The sequence below is a fragment of the Physella acuta genome, unplaced genomic scaffold (assembly GCF_028476545.2).
Source record: "Physella acuta isolate Inbredline_101_S28 unplaced genomic scaffold, ASM2847654v3 ptg000017l, whole genome shotgun sequence".
Classification (NCBI taxonomy): domain Eukaryota; kingdom Metazoa; phylum Mollusca; class Gastropoda; family Physidae; genus Physella; species Physella acuta.
Window position 1 is genome coordinate 1,545,021 of NW_026731537.1, and position 17,480 is coordinate 1,562,500.

Below are 17,480 nucleotides of genomic sequence, written 5' to 3' on the forward strand. Positions count from 1 at the left end.
CCTATCCCCAGACCCATACAATAAACACGAGTGTTAATCACAATTTACCTCCTACATAAAAAACTCAATGCGATAAATTTTCGATAAATTCTCACGTGCATTAGGCACGAGGTAAAAAATAAAAATAAATCCAACAATAGCGGATTGATGTGCGGGAAATTAGGATTGTAAAAAAGTAAATAGGCTTAGTTTCAATCATCATCAATCATTACAAATCATTCCATCAATGTATTTTAATAAATAAAATCGACCCATTGATTTTTATTTGTTGATATACGTTAAAGGCAGTATACTCGTGAAGGACATGTCTTCGTGAAATGGGACAGGTCAGTAGACAGAAGATATTTAGCAGACAGAGGACATTCGCAACACAGAAGATATTCGACAGACCATACAAAGGCGGCTCTCGCTTCTCAAGATAGCAGCGCTGCTCACAGGCGCCCAGGGTGCTCGGGCGTGACTACTTGGGCGCCCTGGGCTTGGACATGGCTGCCTACTGCAGAACCCTGGCGGCTCCCCCAATTTTCGCCAATAATATCATATTGTGGGTGTTAAGTGATTACCGCCACAGCAACAACCACCTCAGCAACAACCACATCAACAATAACAACATCAGCAACAACCACCACAGCAACAACCACCACAGCAACAACCACATCAACAATAACCACATCAGCAACAACCACATCAGCAATAACCACTTCAGCAACAACCACCTCAGCAACAACCACCACAGCAACAACCACCACAGCAACAACCCCCACAGCAACAACCACCACAGCAACAACCACCACAGCAACAACCACCACAGCAACAACCACCACAGCAACAACCCCCACAGCAACAACCACCACAGCAACAACCACCACAGCAACAACCACACGACCAACCACTTCAGCAACAACCACTTCAGCAACAACTACTTGAGCAACAACCACATTAGCAACAACCACTTCAGCAACAACTACTTGAGCAACAACCACATCAGCAACAACCACCTCAGCAACAACCACCTCAGCAACAACCACATCAGCAACAACCACACGACCAACCACTTCAGCAAAAACCACATCAGCAACAACCACTTCAGCAACAACTACTTGAGCAACAACCACATCAGCAACAACCACCTCAGCAACAACCACCTCAGCAACAACCACATCAGCAACAACCACACGACCAACCACTTCAGCAAAAACCACATCAGCAACAACCACTTCAGCAACAACTACTTGAGCAACAACCACATCAGCAACAACCACCTCAGCAACAACCACCTCAGCAACAACCACATCAGCAACAACCACACGACCAACCACTTCAGCAAAAACCACATCAGCAACAACCACATCAGCAACAACCACTTCAGCAACAACTACTTCAGCAACAACCACATCAGCAACAACCACCTCAGCAACAACCACCACAGCAACAACCACATCAGCAACAACCACATCATCAACCACTTCAGCAATAACCGCCACAGCAACAACCACTTCAGCAACAACCACCACAGCAACAACCACATCAGCAACAACCACCTCAGCAACAACCACCACAGCAACAACCACATCAGCAACAACCACATAATCAACAACTTCAGCAATAACCACCACAGCAACAACCACTTCAGCAATAATCACCTCAGCAACCACCACCTCACCTACAAACACCCCTCCAAACCCCAGTTCGACGACCTAAAAGCCAGGTCTAACCAGAACCACTGTGTTATTGCCCTGCTACCCCACACATAAACAAACGCAAATATTTTCTCCCAACCTCGCCAGTCATTTGACAATTGTCTCCACATAAACCTAAACAACTGGCCCACTTTCCCCAATTTTATCATTCTTTGGTCACACTAAAACAAAACCCTGGCCAGTGAGGGGACTGATGTATCGTGTATAGGGTGGCTCAACTTGCCAGTAAAGATTAGAGATAAGGCAACTACGGCTATTAGGGAGTTCTGTGGATAAAGATGTACTTTGGCCAGTGCTGACCATAAAGATGTACTTTGGCCAGTGCTGAACATACAATTAAAGATGTACTTTGGCCAGTGCTGACCATAAAGATGTACTTTGGCCAGTGCTGACCATACAATTAAAGATGTACTTTGGCCAATGCTCACCATAAAGATGTACTTTGGCCAGTGCTGACCATAAAGATGTACTTTGGCCAATGCTGACCATAAAGATGTACTTTGGCCAGTGCTGACCATAAAGATGTACTTTGGCCAGTGCTGACCATAAAGATGTACTTTGGCCAGTGCTGACCATAAAGATGTACTTTGGCCAGTGCTGACCATAAAGATGTACTTTGGCCAGTGCTGACCATAAAGATGTACTTTGGCCAGTGCTGACCATAAAGATGTACTTTCGCCAGTGCTGACCATAAAGATGTACTTTGGCCAGTGCTGACCATAAAGATGTACTTTAGCCAGTGCTGACCATAAAGATGTACTTTGGCCAGTGCTGACCATACAATTAATGATGGATTAGGCTAGTGCTGACCAAGCCATCTACACAAGCAGAGAGTAGCATCCGATAAAACCATCGTATAACAAGTTACATAGAGGACCGACACAATTAGAGAGATAGAGACCAATGAAGATGCCTTGACTATCTTCTCACCATTTTTAGCGTGAGTGCCTTAGACAAATGGAGCAGATAAAGTAGAGATCACCTTTTTTAACAACCTCAGCCATGACTGGAGAACTCATAGACGTCCCACTGAATCTAACCGAGGATTCGACCTCGGGACTTTTAGTTTAGCAGTCGTAAGCTCTACCATCCGACCAACCCGTCCTTGAGTTTAGTAGACAGATAACATATTAGAGTGGCTTTAACACATTAAAATGAGGTCATTGGTTGAGGGGAGGGTCAGGAATCGTGTACTGAAATGTGTACACAAGCTTGTACCAGCTGCTCAAAACCTTAGACAGGGACAAGAATGTGAAGGTGATTACTTATGTCGTGGTTGTCTAACTAGTGGCTTAGGTTAATTTTGGGCGTTCGTTTCAAACTGACAAAACAAAAAACATATCTACAGATAGATACAACATCATCTGGTGTTTTTTCTTCTACCACTAGCCTGGACAAACCAAGGCCGTGGTTGTTTCAAAAACAAATCTCATTCAAGATATTACGCCTTGAGTCGACGTCATCAATTCCCGACCCACGGGACATGTAGCATACAGAGAAATGAGGGGGGGGGGGGGTCATGGTCCAGATGATTAGTTGAACGTGTCAACCCAAACAATATTTTTACCAATGTTTTTCGTCTCTGCTTCAGGGAACTTAAAAATTGAAAAAAAGTAGGCCCTAAAAACCATATCTTTATGGGTTATGTAGCTGGTCAAGAAATAGTTTCACAACATTCTAGCTATCATCACTTAAACAATTAGATCTAGAGTCTAGATTACAGCTAGAGGGAAGGTGTGTCTATTTTCTTATATTTCACTCACTCAGTCATCAAATAATCCCGGCGGGGAGGGGGGGGGGGGGCGTTGGGGTACAAAAGTTGATTTAGACAATTCTGCAACTGGCAGACAAGTAGATTTCTTGATGTCCTCCATCCTTGATGTCCTCCATCCTTGATGTCCTCCATCCTTGATGTCCTCCATCCAATGTCCTCTTTACCTCCCGTGGCTTCTCCCTCCTGGCACCTTGCCCTTCATGCTTGTCTTTGACAGGACGTTGGATCGTGTCACAGGTCCATACCACACACATTTTTTATGTAGGTTTTTATCTCCGCTAACTTAAAAAGTCTAAAGCCCAGTGTAATCAGCTGATCCTGGTACTCAAACAATACATGAGCTCAGTTCACTAAAAACTATGCTGACCTTAGGACTTAGCTGACCTTGGGTATCGTCTCGCGGTATTGTTAAACGTTTTTAAATCAGAATGAGATGGTGGCGTGTTGTGTGTTTGTGTGTTGTGTGTGTGTACGTGTGTGTGTAGAGGGTGTGTGTTGTGTGTGGGTTTATAGATTCTAGTGCCAGGATAAGTCAACAAACGGTTAACGGACGGGTCCGGCACTGGCAGGTCCCCGATTTGGACGGGCCCAGCACTAGCAGGTCCCCGATTTGGACGGGCCCAGCACTAGCAGGTCCATGATTTGGACGGGCCCAGCACTAGCAGGTCCATGATTTGGACGGGCCCAGCACTGGCAGGTCCATGATTTGGACGGGCCCAGCACTAGCAGGTCCATGATTTGGACGGGCCCAGCTCTAGCAGGTCCATGATTTGGACGGGCCCAGCACTAGCAGGTCCATGATTTGGACGGGCCCAGCACTAGCAGGTCCATGATTTGGACGGGCCCAGCACTAGCAGGTCCATGATTTGGACGGGCCCAGCACTAGCAGGTCCATGATTTGGACGGGCCCAGCACTAGCAGGTCCATGATTTGGACGGGCCCAGCACTAGCAGGTCCATGATTTGGACGGGCCCAGCTCTAGCAGGTCCATGATTTGGACGGGCCCAGCACTAGCAGGTCCATGATTTGGACGGGCCCAGCACTAGCAGGTCCATGATTTGGACGGGCCCAGCACTAGCAGGTCCATGATTTGGACGGGCCCAGCACTAGCAGGTCCATGATTTGGACGGGCCCAGCACTAGCAGGTCCATGATTTGGACGGGCCCAGCACTAGCAGGTCCCCGATTTGGACGGGCCCAGCACTAGCAGGTCCCCGATTTGGACGGGCCCAGCACTATCAGGTCAATGATTTGGACGGGCCCAGCACTAGCAGGTCCATGATTTGATGAATGGACTCTCCCCGCCAACACAAATTAACGAAATGAACTGACTGTGTTTACATTGGGCTGGCCAGGGGAGACAACTACAAAGTAGAAGACAACTCGGTATATTGACCTGGAGGCGAAACCCACACACAATGTGGGAATTAAGATGTGTGAGGTAGGTGTAATAGTTATGTCAATTATGTGTAGGCCATTTTTTTCTTTTCTTTGTTTGACAATTTCGATGATTCGAATTTTTTCAGACAATAATTTTATAGATGGCATAGTTGAGAAGTTTTTTTTTTACTTCTGTGTGTTGAGATTTGGGAGGTGTTGATTAGACCCGTCGATGGTAAATTGGGGAGGTGATTAGGTGATACATACTCAAGTGTAGTTGGTAATTAAATAATTTAAAACTTTTGGTCTAGTCTGAAATATTATGTCAATTTATAACATCACAGGAAATCCGCATTCAGAATTTTCCCCAAACTAGGCTTTCAATATTCCAGAAAATTATACATGAAAATCATTGAGAGTTGTGCCAAATGAACAATCGTCTTCTAAAAGCAAATGCTTAACAAAAATGTTCAACAAAGCAATTGTTCAACAAATAGTTGTCTATCAAAGCAATGGTCGAACGAACTAATCCAGATAAAATCCAGTTGACCTTTCACGATTTCATGAAATGAATATCCAGCAGCCAGCTCCCAATGTCCAGCTCCCAATGTCCAGCTCCCAATGTCCAGCTCCCAATGTCCAGCTCCCAATGTCCAGCTCCCAATGTCCAGCTCCCAATGTCCAGCTCCCAATGTCCAGCTCCCAATGTCCAGCTCCCAATGTCCAGCTCCCAATGTCCAGCTCCCAATGTCCAGCTCCCAATGTCCAGCTCCCAATGTCCAGCTCCCAATGTCCAGCTCCTAATGTCCAGCTCCCAATGTCCAGCTCCCAATGTCCAGCTCCCAATGTCCAGCTCCCAATGTCCAGCTCCCAATGTCCAGCTCCCAATGTCCAGCTCCCAATGTCCAGCTCCCAATGTCCAGCAGCCAGCTCCCAATGTCCAGCTCCCAATGTCCAGCTCCCAATGTCCAGCTCCCAATGTCCAGCTCCCAATGTCCAGCTCCCAATGTCCAGCTCCCAATGTCCAGCTAGCACAAGCACATTGACACAAACTGATCACAACTAAAAGGGTTATTGATTTCCCTGTATCAATCTGAGAGGCTTGTTTAGCCAACTATGAACCTACGATGTTCTCTGTGCTGCGTCATCACTCGATGTAAGACGTCTCTCGCTTCTAGACGTATTTATATAGCCGCTTCCCCTTTATACATATATATATATATATATATATATATATATATATATATATATATATATATATATATATATACTCCTATATATTACACCTGATTTTAACCGTTAACGTCTGTCAGTCTGTCCAGTTCAAATTAATGACATCAAGGACAAATGAAGGTGATAAATACACCATCGATTGGTCAGGAAAACGAATGTGTGTGTACGTGAAACGAAATAGATTGGAGGCAAATGTATTTGATTTGATTTCCTGGAATAGCTGAGGAGATGCGCATACAAGAGTAGGGGTTGATGGAGTTGGAGCTGGTGTGGTGGGGGGGGGGGGTGCAGGGGTGGGGTGGCAGGGTGGAATCTGATGGGGGCGCTGTAAGTTGAGGAAGTTGATCAGTAGGACAGTAGAGTAGATGTATTAGTCTGTAGACATGTAAATGTATTTTTAATGCGTTGTCTCTACGTCAATTTTTTTCTCCGACAACTTTTGTTTTCCGATGACCGGAACCAGAACAGACCCGTGCAGTTAACCAACCCCCCCCCCCTCCACACTTCTAACCACACAAAAGTTGCTCCTGAATCAGACCCCCGAGTTTAGCCTGTCTCAATTCACGTCGTGTCAGGTTGTATTTGGCTAGTTTCACACGATAAAGTCGATACAAGTCGTTTGTGAGTGTAGTATATCACACAGTTGTGTGTGGGGCTAGTAGATCACACAGTTGTGTGTGGTGTATGGAGGGGTAGTCGATTAGACAGTCGTATGTGGGGGCTAGTCGATGTATCAATATATTTTTATATATATATATATATATATATATATATATATATATATATAATATATATATATATATATATATATATATGAGGAACTTATAAATACGTGTGTTACAATGTACCAATCGGTGCAGTCCACTCCGTATTAGACTGGTTCCAGCGCTAACGTCCATCTGGACAGCAGTTAGATCGATACATCCTTGGGCTCCACAGCTTCTTACGTTTGTTTATAACTTATCTCCCCTGTCTAGAAGCGAGCAACAGCTTCGTACGTTTGTTTATAACTTATCTCCCCTGTCTAGACAAAATGATTTCGCCTTTGGCTCGGCTTGTGGATGCTAGTACATCAAGACACGATGAACAGTTTGTCCCATGCACGGGGTTATGGGGCGTAAGTCGGCACTTTGGGGGAGGGGCGGTGATCCGAGGAGGGGGGGGGGATGATTCGGTTTGGGGTTCATCAGTTTAACCTTGAATTTTGGGATGTTTTATGGAGTCCATCAAACTAACGCCACACCCAACTAACGATCCCCGCCACACTCAACTAACGACCCCCGCCACACTCAACTAACGACCCCCACCACACCCAAATAACGACCCCCGACACATATAACTAATGGTCCTTGATAAGATTAGCCAGGATAACTAAAACGTGATGCCACAAATAAACTGCTTGTAAAACTAGCCCAATTAGCTGGAGTATAAATTAACTGGGTTAGCTAACCCAATTAGCTGGAGTATAAATTAACTGGGTTAACTAGCCCCGTGATAAGGTTAACTGACCGCTAAATTAGGTAAACCGTCCACTTAATTAGGTTAACTGGCCAGTTAATCAATTTAACCATCACTTGATCAGACTGGCCCTATCAGGTTAGCTGACCCCTGGCATTGTACGTGGAGGGTGTGAGGACCACTGCCCAAACAGCGCGTGCAGTCAGCTCAAAGATTTTTATTATTGGCCATCAAGAGAATCTTGGCATTGTGAAATATTCAATCTACACCCGCCAGAGCGTCGTGTCCACACCCCTAACCCCGTCCCCCACCCAAGAAAACCATAATGATTATTTCATCATAGAACACTTAATCACGCCGGCGTCCACTAAAAGCTAGTCCAGCTAATTCGTTTAGCATAGTCCCCTGCCACAGCCTACGTGGCCTGTACTCGAAGGAATGGTCAAGACCCCCTCCCCCGACCCCCCCCCCCCCCCCAGACTCCATTAGGTACTGAGAAATAAATGCCACTTTCTTGTGGTCCCGCGGCTTTTCTTTTTTCACGCGTCAAAATTAGCGGCATCACCAGACATGATGGCCAAGATGGCGGAGGTGGCCAATGATTCTATTGGCTAGTGCTGGCCTTTAGTGGTCATCTAGAAATATACAAAGCAACTATATTTGATCACAAAACAAATCCGAATCAGCCATTCGTATATAAATAAATAAATAAATAAATAAATAAATAAATAAATAAATAAATAAATAAATAAATAAATAAATAAATAAATAAATAAATAAATATAAATATATATATATATATATATATATATATATATATATATGCATGTGTGTGTATGTGTACCTCCCCCTCCCTATAATATGTGTCATCCCCCCCTCCCCTAATCTTACGCTTTAGAGTTCTATATATGAACACTAAAATGGCAACTTCAAGAGATTCACGCCGATATGCTCTTATTTTTTTATCAAACGTTTGTCAACCTAAACTAGGATTTACTAGAATCGGCCAGAAAAAAATGTAACTTTCGGAAGGTTGATGTTACTTAGTTACAAACAGTTTAAACACCAACTATTGCGTCAAACCTGCCAACATATTGTGTCAATGCGATTAGTCAGTAGCTTCGATGACATTAGAGTAAAGGAAGACACTTCAAATCTTCCCTTTTAACTTCATCCATAAAAGTTCTACAGGGTGGAGCGGAGGTGGGGGGGGGGGGGGGAGGGGGGAAATCCCGCATCCTTTGGAGCTATATCTGGACTGTATAACCGACTGCATTTCCATTTTGTTGCTCTATAAATTTCGCAATGTGTTTTAATTTCATTGTTACAGAATATTTCTTATAATGTACATATCTACCCCAGAACGGGGCTAGTTATTACGTCTCACTATGTTCTAAATTAAGTAACTATTTTGTTTTTACCACAACCATCTTGAAAAAAGGAAATGTACATCTACAGCCACCATAATGTGTACATATTGGTGTACACAGCACACACCAAACACCTTCAAACAAACCTAACCATATCTAGGAGTTGTACGCCATCTTCCATGTGACTGTGGTGGTCTTGGGTTCAAATCTCCAACAAACACAGGAGGAACGGACATCCAAATGTTGGCTGAAACAGTTTCTATAAAAGACGTTTAGGAAACAGCCGTAATAAAGCCTGCCCGGGGTGGAGTTGGCGTTTACTTACAGCCTACAGTTGAGGTAATACATCACTAACTCGCGCACAATAAACCATGATGAGCAGACGTAAACGTGTCCACAGGCGGGAGCAGTGCAGACCTCAGTCTCCAAGCCCAATCATAATCGTCTGCTTGGAGGTCAGGCTGACATACGTGTTAAGCAGAACTCACACGAATCAATAGAACGTTAGAAATAAAAGAACATTCGTTTTAACTCTAACGGGAATTGATTAAGTGGAGGCGTCTATAAGGGTTGATGGTTTCTGGTTGGTAGAGAACTTGTTGGGTGTAGTGGTGAGACGGGTGTAGTGGTGAGACGGGTGTAGTGGTGAGACGGGTGTAGTGGTGAGACCGGTGTAATGGTGAGATGAGTGTAGTGGTGAGACGGGTGTAGTGGTAAGATTCGATTGATGGAGAGATGGGTGTAGTGGTGAGACCGGTGTAATGGTGAGATGAGTGTAGTGGTGAGACGGGTGTAGTGGTAAGATTCGATTGATGGAGAGATGGGTGTAGTGGTGAGACCGGTGTAATGGTGAGATGAGTGTAGTGGTGAGACGGGTGTAGTGGTAAGATTCGATTGATGGAGAGATGGGTGTAGTGGTGAGACGGGTGTACAGTGTTTCTTCCAGACATTTTTCTCCGGGGGTGCACTCGAAATTTTCGGGTGGCGGACAACAATTTTCGGGGGGGGGGCGGACACCGTCAAAAGTATATATTTTCTATATATAAATTCCATTTCGTTCGGGGGGAAGGGGGGCGGTAGACTTTCTTCGGGGGGATGGTACCACCCCCCCCCCCTCCCACGAAGAGATGCCTGGAAGAAACTCTGCGGGTGTAGTGGTGAGACGGGTGTTTAGGGAACATGTTGGTCAGGTTGATGTTCTGCGATCAAGGTCCCCAAAAAACCTTTAAAGGGGGCTGTACCTCATTCTTAACGTTGTGCCATCCCACACAACAGAAAGCTGTTTTACAATCCAATTCTCGCTTAAATAAAGCAGAACCAATTAAATTAATCAATTATCTCTTCCAATTTGCATGATTTTAATTGATTTCAAACACTTCGCTCCCGAAAACTGAGTTATTTGTAGGAAGGGAATATTAAATTTGTGTTGGGCGCCACATATGATGTAATCTGTGTAGTAATTACTGGTGACCTGGGCAGGGGTGGGATGGTGACCCGGGCTGGATGGTGACCCGGGCAGGGGGGGATGGTGACCTGGGCAGGGGTGGGATGGTGACCTGGGCAGGGGTGGGATGGTGACCTGGGCAGGGGTAGGATGGTGACACAGGCAGGGGTGGGATGGTGACACAGGCAGGGGTGGGATGGTGACACAGGCAGGGGTGGGATGGTGACACAGACAGGGGTAGGATGGTGACACAGGCAGGGGTGGGATGGTGACACAGGCAGGGGTGGGATGGTGACACAGGCAGGGGTAGGATGGTGACACAGGCAGGGGTGGGATGGTGACACAGGCAGGGGTAGGATGGTGACACAGGCAGGGGTGGGATGGTGACACAGGCAGGGGTGGGATGGTGACACAGGCAGGGGTAGGATGGTGACACAGGCAGGGGTGGGATGGTGACACAGGCAGGGGTGGGATGGTGACACAGGCAGGGGTAGGATGGTGACACAGGCAGGGGTGGGATGGTGACACAGGCAGGGGTAGGATGGTGACACAGGCAGGGGTGGGATGGTGACCTGGGCAGGGGTAGGATGGTGACACAGGCAGGGGTAGGATGGTGACCTGGGCAGGGGTAGGATGGTGACACAGGCAGGGGTAGGATGGTGACCTGGGCAGGGGTAGGATAGTGACGCGGGTAGGGGTGGGATGGTGACCTGGGCAGGGGTAGGATGGTGACCTGGGCAGGGGTAGGATGGTGACACAGGCAGGGGTAGGATGGTGACCTGGGCAGGGGTAGGATAGTGACGCGGGTAGGGGTGGGATGGTGACCTGGGCAGGGGTAGGATGGTGACCTGGGCAGGGGTAGGATGGTGACACAGGCAGGGGTAGGATGGTGACCAGGGCAGGGGTAGGATGGTGACACAGGCAGGGGTAGGATGGTGACACAGGCAGGGGTAGGATGGTGACACAGGCAGGGGTAGGATGGTGACACAGGCAGGGGTAGGATGGTGACACAGGCAGGGGTAGGATGGTGACACAGGCAGGGGTAGGATGGTGACCTGGGCAGGGGTAGGATAGTGACGCGGGTAGGGGTGGGATGGTGACCTGGGCAGGGGTAGGATGGTGACCTGGGCAGGGGTAGGATGGTGACACAGGCAGGGGTAGGATGGTGACCTGGGCAGGGGTAGGATAGTGACGCGGGTAGGGGTGGGATGGTGACCTGTGCAGGGGTAGGATGGTGACCTGGGCAGGGGTAGGATGGTGACACAGGCAGGGGTAGGATGGTGACCAGGGCAGGGGTAGGATGGTGACACAGGCAGGGGTAGGATGGTGACACAGGCAGGGGTAGGATGGTGACACAGGCAGGGGTAGGATGGTGACACAGGCAGGGGTAGGATGGTGACACAGGCAGGGGTAGGATGGTGACACAGGCAGGGGTAGGATGGTGACACAGGCAGTGGTAGGATGGTGACCCGGCCTGTATGGGTTTTAAAATAAATCTGATTATGGCCGGGCGATATTATGGGGCTGTTGAAACAACAGGGGCAGTAATTCATGCATAACCAGGGGCAGTAATCCAATTGATAACGCTTATAATTCAATAGAGACGCTGTAATAGCTGTGGTTGAAAGGGAGGGAAGCAGGAAGGGAGAGAACTGAGTTACCAGCAGACATGCCAGTGATTAGCTGACTGGCACGCGCCGCCACTAGAACACAGAACCGCACCGGTTAGTTTAAGTGACGTCAAATTGCCGTACGGCGATCTGGGGTCAGTGATAAGACTGGTGTGTGCCCGGGAATGTGGTGGATACATTAAAACAATGGAAATGTCCGGGGAGAGGGAGGTGCTGACGTCCAGGGGAGATTATAAAGCTGCTCCTGAAGAAATATTGTCTCGACTTGTAAAAAATTATTTGCTCAAGTAGAAATTATAAATGGTTTATTTTTTTTTGTCCTTTAAATCAATAGTATCGAAGTCTTATGAGGTCATAATCTCATTGGTCAGTTGTCATGTGGTCAGGGGTCAGGGGTCATTTTTAAAATCTGAAGTCATGATCTTGTTGGTCATAAATTTATGTCAACTGAAATTATCTGAGGGGTCAGAGGTCATATTTGAGGTCACTATCTCGTTGGTTAGTAGTTATAATAGTATCTGATTTAATGGCTAATTATGCTTTAAATTAATACAGGCTAGTTTCGTCGGCATGTCTGTGCACCAATCAGCAACGATGGAGGTTAAGGGTTGTAGCGGTGTGGGGCGTAAGGGTTGTAGGGCATAAGGGTTGTAGGGCATAAGGGTTGCAGCGGTGTGGGATAGAAGGGTTTTAGGGCATAAGGGTTGTAGGGCATAAGGGTTGTAGGGGTTGTCGGGCCGTTATTTAACATCAGCAAATCGAAATCAATGAAATTATGAAAAACAAATGACCGGCACTTGGCGTCATTACTTTTAAGACACGAAGTTTCATGTTTTTAAGATTAAAGAAACAGCAAAAAATAAACCGGGAGTAATCTCCCCTAAACTTTCTTGAATATTCTTATATAAAATAACATGGGATGGGAACTCGGGCTATAGACATGATTTTTAATCCATTTTAAATACTTAAATTTTTAAAAATAGACTAAAATCTCGTAGACAAATTAATTGCACACCAAGTGAACGCCAAATAAAAAAGCGCATAATAGTGCGCAATATTATTAGTACTTTTAAAATTTACATTAGTTTTTTTAGAAATCGGAAGTAGCGTAAAGTACTACTTCGAGTCAACGGAAATTACTCAAAATTTAACAGAAGGTAGAGAATTAGATCTTTTACTTACATGTGAAATTTCATTTATCTATCTGAAATAGTACTCAAGTTATAGGCTTTTGAAAAATTCAAAGTAGGAAAAGTACCACTTCCGGTTATCGGAAATCGCTCAAAAGTTGATACGGATCTACGATTTTGATAAAATACTTTTATATGAAATTTCATCAACCTAGCTGTAACGGTACTCAAGTTATCGTGTTTACACACGGACAGACAGACAGACAGACACACAGACAGACACACAGACATACGGACAAGATTGCAAAATTATGTTTTTCCGTATCAGTGAGGTGTAAAACGTCGAGATTTGTAAAAATCTCGATTTTTTTTTTTGCACGATTACAATACTTTCTCTATACTACGTATATACGAGAAAGTAAAATGGTTTAATCTATCACTTTATATACTTGAACAACTGAATGAGTTTCTGACTTTTGTTATTAGCCATTTACTTTTTTAATTTATGAAACGTCACAGACATAATCACTTTACTTTGTGACTCTGCTCATGGTCCTACTTGTGGCTCTACTTTGTTTTTCTACTTTGTCACTCTACTTTGTGTTGACAGTATTTAGAGTAATGCCTCAAATTTAATTATTGTTTTTCTATTCAACCTGGTGACAATTAAAGACCACGTGACTAGACTACATGCTCTCGTGAACTCTAACCCCACTTATATGAACTCTAACCCCACCAAGATGAACTCTAACCCCACTAACAGTAACAACGGGTCCAGAATCTAGTTCATTTTTAAAGAAAAAAACGGCACTGGTAGACTCGACAACCCCTCCACCTCCTCTCCCCACCCCACCCCAGCGGTCCACCGGTTACGCCACAGTCTATGTACCACCGTCATTCATTCAGTATTTTCCTACGCCTCAAACAACAGCCCCCCCCCCCCCATGCAAACAGCCCGCACACAATGTCAACATGAGAGACAAGCTGATTCGAAAGAAAAGAAATCAAACCTCGACAGTGCCCGATAGAATCGGACAATATATCCGTCCGGAGGTCGTAGCCACGTCAAACAGTTCCGGGCTACCTTTTGATATGCACGTGCCGGATGGGGCTAAACTCAGACGACTGTACCCACCCCATAGAGGACTGTACCCGCCCCCAGACAGGACTGTACCCACCCCATAGAGGACTGTACCCACCCCAGACAGGACTGTACCCACCCCCAGACAGGACTGTACCCACCCCCAGACAGGACTGTACCCACCCCCAGAGACAGGGCTGTACCCGACCCCAGAGACAGGGCTGTACCCACCCCCAGACAAGACTGTACCCACCCCCACACAGGGCTGTACCCACCCCAGACAGGGCTGTACCCACCCCAGAGACAGGGCTGTACCCACCCCCAGAGACAGGGCTGTACCCACCCCCAGAGACAGGGCTGTACCCACCCCCAGAGACAGGACTGTACCCACCCCCCACACAGGGCTTTACCCACCCCCACACAGGGCTGTACCCACCTCCACACAGGGCTGTACCCACCCCCGGAGACAGGGCTGTACCCACCCCCAGAGACAGGGCTGTACCCACCCCCAGAGACAGGGCTGTACCCACCCCCAGAGACAGGGCTGTACCCACCCCCAGAGACAGGACTGTACCCACCCCCCACACAGGGCTTTACCCACCCCCACACAGGGCTGTACCCACCTCCACACAGGGCTTTACCCACCCCCACACAGGGCTGTACCCACCCCCAGACAGGGCTGTACCCACCCCCAGAGACAGGGCTGTATCCACCCCATAGAGGACTGTACCCGCCCCCAGACAGGGCTGTACCCACCCCCAGAGACAGGACTGTACCCACCCCATAGAGGACTGTACCCGCCCCCAGACAGGGCTGTACCCACCCCCAGAGACAGGATTTTACCACCACACAGGAATGTTGAAATAGATGTCATGACTGTAGCACACTCACCCATGTACATCCCCTCTCTATCTCCCTCCCCTCCCCACCCCCAACACACAGGACAGTACTCACCTATGACTGTTGTACATCCCCACCCCCTCCCCACCCCCACCCCACCCCACAGGACAGTACTCACCCCCAAAGCTGGGCCGCAGACGGATATCATATCCCTTGAGCAGACTCTCTATAGTCTCCGTCACGTTGGTGAACTGGTCAGCCGTGTACTGGCACCTGTGGGGTCAAGGTTAGAGGGTTAAACATTCAGGTTTAACACTGGGATATACACGTTTAACATGTGGGACATACAGGTTTAACATGTGGGACATACAGGTTTAACATGTGGGACATACAGGTTTAACATGTGGGACATTCAGGTTTAACATGTGGGACATACAGGTTTAACATGTGGGACATACAGGTTTAACATGTGGGACATTCAGGTTTAACATGTGGGACATTCAGGTTTAACATGTGGGGGACATTCAGGTTTAACATGTGGACATTCAGGTTTAACATGTGGGACATACACATTTAACATGTGGGACATTCAGGTTTAACATGTGGGACATACAGGTTTAACATGTGGGGCATACAGGTTTAACATGTGGGACATTCAGGTTTAACATGTGGCATTCAGGTTTAACATGTGTGGCATTCAGGTTTAACATGTGTGGCATTCAGGTTTAACATGTGGGACATTCAGGTTTAACATGTAGGACTTTCAGGTTTAACATGTAGGACATACAGGTTTAACATGTGGGATATTCAGGTTTAACCTTGGGACATTCAGGTTTAACATGTGGGATATTCAGGTTTAACATGTGGCATTCAGGTTTACAACTTAAATTAACCTGTGCTAGAATTATCAAAGCTACGCCTAAAAATTGTTACATTAGTTACCAACATCAGGACTTTTAACATCATTTTAAGTCATGAAAGGTGTGTTGAAATGCGAACGTTCTTTGCGTGTAAACTACGATCTTTTCTGTCTACGTCTAAAGACCCCTTTGTAAGTCTACATGCTGTGGTATACACGAGCCTTCTGTAAGCCTTTATTTATAATATAGTAGAGAGGACCCCGCGGCAAGACTTTAAAAAGTGGTTTACATGACCCCTCTGTAAGCCTTTATAATGTGGTTTATATGGCCCCTCTGTAAGCCTAAATAAAGTGGTATAGATGACCCCTCTGTAAGCCTATATAAAATGGTAGATGACCCCTCTATAAGCCTATATAAAGTGGTAAAGATGACCCCTCCTTATGCCGAGACATCTCACGTTATTGAGCAAACAGATGTTCTCGTAATTCAATCCTCAATTTTTTGGCTAGATTAAAATATTCCTCATGACAGTTTTTTTGTTCTATTTCCATTTGCGTCTTGATGCTCTTTATTTAAATTTCTAGGGGTCAAGTCTGCAGTGGGGTATCGGATTAGATCTGCTCTAGATCTAGGGCATAAAAGGCAGGGTCTGGTCTAGATCTAGGGCATAAAAGGCAGGGTCTGGTCTAGATCTAGGGCATAAAAGGCATAGTCTGATATATTGGAGGTTTGACCATCCACAAGCCTTGTCCTTGGCAATCGTAACTTTGAGTCATTTCATCTATCCTCTAAGTATTGACTTTCTGCTGGCACAGATACTGAGGCGAGCCATCAAATTTTTATTGCCCGGAATTCTTGTAAATTTTCCTGTTTGAAGCAGGGAAACCCAGTCGCATTTCTGTCAGGTTAAGCCCTGACGTATCGTCTGTGTACAACATGATTTCTACCTTCTACACCGCCAAGATTGTATGGAAACAAGAAATTGTATCAAATAAACAGATTTGCGTGTAAAAACTCGGATCGTCCGCTAGCTAACTGAGGAAACGAAACAATGTTTCTTGAAATTTGCAATGCAGATGTAGGTCGTTTGTGGGGAGTCAACTGGCCTGGGGACGATCATGTCACGTGATCAGACAATACACACACACACACCTAACGACATATGTCACGTGATGGAGTGGAGGCAGCTCCACTGCACCCACACACACCCACTCACACATACACACATACACACACCTACTCACCAAGAGTATGTAATCCCACAGCAATCTCTCACTCTCTATCTCACACACACACAGACACACTAGCACATTTTCCTTTTTACTTTCACCCCTACCCACCAGCACTCGTACACTCACACATACAATTTTATGTGTAAGGGATGTGTGTGTTGGATGTTATGCGTTGGATACAAACATATACCCTCCAACATATACACACTCACACCTTACAATCACCCATACCCACCAACAAACATAATCACGTTAGATGTCGTAGACGCAGAGACATCACACAAACACACATACAAACATACACCTACACATAATTAAACATAAATATGGAAGAGCCACACACACACA

At 46.2% G+C, this 17,480-nt stretch overlaps 1 protein-coding gene across 1 annotated transcript in view; it reads right to left on the minus strand.

The window, feature by feature from the left end:
- Positions 1-17,480, minus strand: part of LOC131937455 (gamma-aminobutyric acid receptor subunit beta) — a 139,305-nt gene that overhangs the window by 107,288 nt on the left and 14,537 nt on the right. The window contains exon 2 of the mRNA XM_059294908.1: positions 15,219-15,313. Within this exon, the coding sequence (XP_059150891.1) occupies positions 15,219-15,313 (95 nt within the window). The remainder of the gene's footprint in view (positions 1-15,218; positions 15,314-17,480) is intronic.